This window comes from Orycteropus afer, unplaced genomic scaffold (assembly GCF_000298275.1).
Source record: "Orycteropus afer afer isolate SDZICR_OR568_19922 unplaced genomic scaffold, OryAfe1.0 scaffold00247, whole genome shotgun sequence".
Classification (NCBI taxonomy): Eukaryota; Metazoa; Chordata; class Mammalia; order Tubulidentata; family Orycteropodidae; genus Orycteropus; species Orycteropus afer.
The window spans coordinates 2,186,260-2,193,255 of NW_006921834.1; the positions used below are offsets into that span (position 1 = coordinate 2,186,260).

The following is a 6,996-nucleotide window of genomic DNA, read 5'->3' on the forward strand; positions in this document are numbered from 1 at the left end:
TGTTTAAATGCTGACTCCTGGTACAAGCACCTGTGGATTTGATTCAGTAGGTCTGGGGAAGCCTCTGGGAATCTGAGTTTTTATAAGTACGCCAGGGAAAATGTGCATACATGAAAGTCTGTGATTCCCTGAGCTACATGCAATCTACTGCCTCATACACCAATGAGGTTCTCTAGTTCTATCTCCATTTAATGGAACAGACTGACACTCAGTGGACCCTCCAAGAATGTGAAGCAATTTGCCCAAGGTCATGCATCTAGAGGGCCAGAGAACGAGGTCCCCTGCCTCCTAGGGCAGAATCTTTGTACTGCACCTTAGAGTCAGATCCAGGAAGACAGAGGGAGGGACAGAGGAGAGAGGTGAAGGACTATGAGGCAAGAGTCATTGTCCCTGCCCCCAACCCTGTTCTCCATTCACTTTGCCTTTGGGCAATTTCCGCCAGAACCTGGGTGGGGAGGGTGGGGTTCCGGTGTTGAAATGGCATCCTGGACAGACATAAACACCCCACCCATTCTGCCCACTAGCCAAGAGCCTTTCCCTACACCAACTCTCAGCTCTAAACCAAAAACCAAAAAACCAAACCCATTGCCATCAAGTCGATTCCAACTCAGAGCAACCAGATGGCGTTAACAAAAAAGTTGGTGGTTCGAATCCAACAGCCACTCTATGGGAGAAAGATGAGGCAGTCTGCTTCCATAAAGATTTACAGCCTTGGAAACCCTTTGGGGGCAGTTCTACTCTGTCCTGTAGGATCACTATGAGACTCTCAACTCTAGAGATGGCAATATAAACAAGGGGATGGGACTAGGGAAGATCCTCTTTGAAAAGGATAATTTGCAATTGTCAATAATTTTGTGATAAAATCATAGAATGGATTCCATATTAAATAGCTATGATGGGCTATCCTCGTGATGGTCTAAGGTCATACAATTTGAGGTTATCCAGTCCTATCCAACCAAAGTCCTTCTACAAGTCTCATCCACCCACCCCCAGCCTGCTTGCCTTTATGTATATGGAGGGCAGGCAGGGCTGTCAGTCCTGGTCCTCAGGTTTCTGGAGCACCACTCCAAAGCTTCTGGGAATCCCTTGGTCAAGGTAGGAAGATGCAGGAAGAGATGAGTGTCAGGGGATAGGGAGGTAAAATTAGAAGAGGTGCTGACAGAGAAGAGAAAGTGAAAGCTGGGGTGAGAACTCTAAGCTGTCCAAGCAGAAAGGACCACTGAGTTCAACTTGTTCAACTCCCTCATTTATAAATGAGGAAACAGAGGCCCAGAGAAGCAAGATGACTTGCCCAACATCACACTGCTGCTTTGTGGCAGACCTGCAGCTAGAGCCTAGATCAAAAGAAAAAGGGCTGAGTGGAAGTAGGGGATATACTCAAGGCTCTAGAGATATTCCCCAAAAGAGAAAAGAGACTGAGACTGCACAAAGAGAATTGATTGGTGTAGATGACTAATAGAAAGAAGCATGGAGTACAGAGACAGGAGTAACATGGGAAGTCATCTATAAGTCTGGAAGGCTGTATAGAGGGGTAGAGTCAGCCACAACAGGTTTTAAATTTGACCTCCCATTTACCAGCTTGGATCTCAGTTCCATATAGGATTTTTGTGAAAATCAGTCTCATAAATTAATGCCTGTAAAACACCGGCACAGTTCTTGATAAGTGCTTAAGACATCCTTGTTATGGTTGTTACATTACCTCAGAAGAGGAAAGACCCCTGATTGTGTGTGTGTTGGGGTATGACCAAGATGACCCTGTGGGGCCACAGGGTAGAGGTCCAGTGTCTCCAGAGCCCATTCCTCCTCTGCTGCACACAGCTGATAAAACTCTTATCTGGCCCAGGCAGGGGAGCCCAGGACCAGGATAGGAGAGGGCAAGGCTGCTATCAGCCACCAAGCCTGGGCTGTATCTGAAGGAGGGGGAAGGGCTGTCTGCTTGGCTCTTCCCATAACACACTCCTTCAGGATCCCCAATCACTCACTTTTATCTTAAGAAGAAAAGACTGAGCCCCTAATACCAAGGATGAGGAAAGCAAAGGTATTTCCTTGATGTTGTCCCCAGAGAACAGAAAAAACAAAAGCCAGAAGTTCTGACTTCTGCCCCTAAACAGGTTTGTGGAGTAAGAAGTAGGGGAAAAGAGAAGGCATCTTGTCTGGGGGGGAACAAAAAAGGCAAAGATCTACAGTGTTCCCAAAGGAACTACCTTCAAACAGAGCAGATAAGATAAAGATCCACTGCAGAAAAAGACCTTGCAGCTTAAGGAGTTGGTTGGGTGAGTCCAGCACACGTGAGTGAGCTAAAGTCTCTCCTTCCTTCAGGTGAAGGTGGAGGGAACATCTCTCCAAGGAGGCAGGACAAAGGTGCTGACCTCTACTAATGGAGATCCTAACTTTCCTTTCTCCATTGCCACAGGTTCCTGGGGGCCATTTGGGCTTTAGGGGAACCTGAACTAGGCTTTGGTCCAATAGGATGCCCCCGTGCCCTCCCCAGCAAAGCAGGAACAGGGTGACACGGCTGCCTACTCTGGAGCTGGGCGAGATGGAACTGACTTGGCAAGAGATCATGTCCATCACTGAGCTGCAGGTGAGTATGTGGGAGGGGGTAGGCAGCAGGAGGAGGAGGAGTAGATGAGAGAAGGGAGAAGCAAGGGCTCATCTGGGACTGAGGAAAAGGGGTAGAGGGAGCAGGGCTCAGGGTCTCAAGCTGAAAAATTTCCAGGCACTGGAGAAGGAAGGGCTGGAGTTTGAGCAAGATCTTGAATGGAAGACCAGAATATCAAGCAGAGGATAGGAGTGGTGGAAAGGGAAGAATCTGAGCCTACACCCTCACTGCTCACATCTCTCTACCCCACCTCCTGCCCCATACTCTTTTTCCTTCTCTATCCTCCCCTTCTCTTTTGACATTTCTTTCCTCCCACTCTGCCCATCTTCTTTCTTTCCTCTTTTCTTCCCCCTGCCCTTAGCAGCTGGGCCCTTTCTGTCAGGTAACAGAGCAGGAGTTCAGGGGCCTCGGGAAGGGGAGTCAGACTATGCCGGGGTCCTCTCTCCTGCTGGTTGGACAAAGGGGTGTCTGTTGGCTGAACAATGGTGCCTTTGTCCCTACCTGGGCTGGAGCAGGGTGGTTCACTTGATGTGGGTTGGGGGCCCTGTTTCCAGAATGTTCTCTCCTCTTTGCTGCACCTGGGAAAGTACTAAGAGGCTGAAGAGGAGAGGGCAGAGGTTGGGCTGGCTCACAGGGGTGCTTCTTAGTTCCCAGCCCCTGCTCTGCCTCACCCCCTTTCTCTCCCTTGCCAATGTTACTTGTCATCCTCGGGATCTGCCCCAGGCCTTCCTCCCACACAGCAGCTCCCTCTGCTGGGCACCCATGGCAAAGCCAGGGTCTAAACTTGACCCTTTGACCCTAGATAACCCCAGCAGGAATGGGTTCTAAGAGATTATCTTGGATAATAGCTCCTTGTATTCCTGAAGGTAACAAAAGAACATGAGCCATTTCAACCTAGTAAGAACTTCTGAGGAGGCGATTCCATAATCATTCCAATGTTAGGTGGTCTTTTCTGAAATCTGACCTTAGCAACTTCCATTCTTACTTAAGCTGCTTTGTTCTTGGGACAGATGCATTGCAGGTTTACAAAAAGCGTCTAATGATTTTCAGCACCTTTCTGCTTCCTTATTGCTATCTCACTAGGTCTTTCAGAAGGACCCAGCCTGGTGCTGAGAAAGGGCTAGTGTCTCTTCCCCAGCCTGTCTTCAAATCTCTTTCTGTCTTTTTTTGCAGGGCCTAAATGCTCCAAGTGAGCCATCATTTGAGCCCCCAGCCCCAGCCCCATACCCTGGGCCCCCACCACTCGCAACTTACTGCCCCTGCTCAGTTCATCCTGATGCTGGCTTCCACCTTCCTCCACCACCCTATGAGCTCCCAGCACCCACATCCCATGTTTCAGACCCCCCATACTCCTATGGCAACATGGCTATACCAGTCTCCAAGCCTCTGACCCTGTCAGGCCTCCTCAGTGAGCCCATCTCAGACCCCTTGGCCCTCCTGGACATTGGCCTGCCTGCAGGGACACCTAAGCCCCAAGAAGACCCAGAATCAGACTCAGGATTATCCCTCAACTATAGTGATGCTGAATCTCTTGAGCTGGAGGGAACAGAGGTTGGACGGCGACGTAGTGAGTACATAGAGATGTACCCATTGGAGTACCCCTGTTCACTTATGCCCAACTCCTTGGCCCATCCCAACTATTCCTTGCCACCTACTGAGACCCCCTTGGCCTTAGAGCCGTCCTCAGGTCCTGTGCGGGCTAAGCCCAGTACACGCGGGGAGTCAGGGAGTCGGGATGAACGCCGGGCCCTGGCCATGAAGATCCCCTTTCCCACGGATAAGATTGTCAACTTGCCGGTAGACGACTTTAATGAGCTGTTGGCACGGTACCCACTGACGGAGAGCCAGCTGGCACTAGTCAGGGACATCCGACGGCGGGGCAAGAACAAGGTAGCCGCCCAGAACTGCCGCAAGAGAAAGCTGGAGACCATCGTGCAGCTAGAGCGGGAACTGGAGCGGCTGGGCAGTGAGCGGGAGCGGCTTCTCCAGGCCCGCGGGGAGGCAGACCGGACCCTGGAGGCCATGCGCCAACAGCTGACGGAGCTGTACCGGGACATTTTCCTGCACTTGCGGGATGGAGCAGGCAACACCTACTCCCCTGAGGAGTATGCACTGCAACAGGCTGCTGATGGGGCCATTTTCTTGGTGCCCCGGGGGACCAAGGTGGAGGCCACAGACTGATGTGACCCAGAGGGGTGGGACTGGTAATGGGGAATTCTTTCACTCCCTTGTGATAAAGGTACTCCCCAACCCTGAGCTCAGAAGAAAACGGAATTCTCTAGACCAGAGTGAACAACCATGGGGACACTTGGTGTTTAGAGACTCTAGGTTGTGTTCACCTTGAGGCGAGTTTGTGAGCAGAAGCTGGAAAAGTTTTCTGTGGCTCAGCTTCCCAGGTCTCCGACCTCCAGATCTTGTCTAGCAGGTGGTCTATAAAGTGCTCTACAGAAACATCCTTCCATGTGTCTTTCTTCTCAAGGGAGGGTGATGAAGCTGAGCATTCCTCAGAGCTTACTGCCAGTTGGGGAAGGGATCTTTCTAAACTCACTCTCTTACCTGTGAGCTCTGTGTTTGGGAGGAAGGGAGTGGATCATATGAGGAGAGAGGTACACACAAAATTTGGGCTCATGTAGTACGAAGATCAATCACTTTCATTTCCATTTTTTAGAGCCAGGGACAATGATTGATCTAAGGAACCCCACACTCCCTGGTGGTCCCTACTTATAGAGCCAGGAAAACTGCTAAAGCTGGGTAGACCCTCCCTGCAAGGGCTCTGGTTGAGCTTTCATACACACACACACCCACCACACACACACACCCGCCACACACACACACCCGCCACACACACACACCATTCTTAGAGCACAAAAAAGGCTAGAATATTTTTTATCTGCTCTGCCCCTCCTGCCTCCTTTTCTAGCACTCCTTCAGCTTGGGTCCTGATGTGCCAGAGTACTCTCAGAAGACTGAGTGAGCTGCTCTTACTTGGAATGAGTTTGATTAGACACCAAGTTTCAGAGGATTTCACACCCATGCCTTAGAGAAATTTGCTTCACAGTGGAGCACAATATGCATTTTTGTTAAGTTTTCTCTCTTTCTGGTTATCCCTGTTTTCCTTCCACTGAGCAGCTGATGGGTTTGAACTGCTGACCTTCCAGTTTGCAGTGAAGTACCATATTCACTATGCCACCAGAGCTCCATATTAGATAAACATTAACTAACTCTTGCTTTGGGATCCTCTTTTCCAGATCCTTGAAGATGTTTTTTATTAGTTTGTTTTGGAAATAGAAAACAATTTCTTTAGATTGCTTAGCCACATCTATCAAAATCCAGTCAACTTTCCTGACACCACCACACCCCCATTTCCTTGCTTGGAGTTGGATGGTTCCCAATCTTCCCAATCACTGAATTACACAAATCAGCTCTTCAAGTATTTTACTTCCACATTTCTATTCAATTCTACTAGCTCCATTGTAACAGGGAAACCTTACTTCCAAGTTCCCTGATACAGACATCACAGATGTTGAGACCTAAAAGCAGACAAAGGTGATCAAAGGAGATATGAAATCTCCATGTCTGTAGATTCTGAAACACATAGTCTGGGTTTAGGGAATAAATACAACTTGTTTCTTACTTCTAATAGATTTGAAGACTTCAGGCAATTTATCAACTTTATGTTCTCTCAAAAATTGAAAATGTAGGATGAAGTTGTAAAGGATAGCGCCTGGGACTGGCAACATCTCATTTGAGGGATATATCAGACAGTAAGAGTTGATTTTTATTGTAACCAACCTAGCAATAGGTTGTAATTCAAAAGCAAATTTAGACATTCATTTATTCAACAAATATTTATTGAGCACCTAGTAAGCACCAGTTACTATTTCAATAACTGGGAGATACATTGAACAGGAGAAACAATGTCCTGGTCTCATGGAGATCACTTTCTAGCAGGGAATATCTTCATATCCAGGTAGTCCCTGATTTAGAGGAGGTTCTGTTCCAACGACTCCATTGTAAGTCAGTTCTGATGTAAATTTGTTTTTTTCCATTATTATTGCCTTTTATTATCAGTATCTGTGTTACACTGGGTTCTCCAGAGAAGCAAAACCAGTAAAGCTTATATATATATAAAGAAATTTATCTTAGGAAAATGGCTCACACACTTATAGAAGCTGGCAAGTCCCAAGTTCTTTGATCAAAGGTCAAGCTGGAGGCTTTTCCTGACTCACGCAGCTGCAGGGGCTGATGAGCTCAAGGTTGGCAGCATTATACTGGCTGTTGGCTCCAACAAATAACGAATCCAAGATTTCCAGGCTGAATGGTGGATTGTTTGCTCACAGACAGTTGTAGGCAGCACAACAGATCCTTATCCACAGAAGAGTGTCTCTTTTCCC

The 6,996-nt window shown here is 48.2% G+C and overlaps 1 protein-coding gene across 1 annotated transcript; it reads left to right on the forward strand.

Moving 5' to 3' along the window:
* The first annotated feature begins 2,470 nt into the window (after window positions 1-2,470).
* NFE2 (nuclear factor, erythroid 2) lies at window positions 2,471-4,783 on the forward strand. The gene is made up of 2 exons (XM_007949474.2): window positions 2,471-2,584; window positions 3,776-4,783. Exons 1-2 carry the CDS (start codon window positions 2,471-2,473, stop codon window positions 4,781-4,783), a joined length of 1,122 nt encoding a protein of 373 aa, XP_007947665.1.
* The last annotated feature ends 2,213 nt before the right edge of the window (window positions 4,784-6,996 follow it).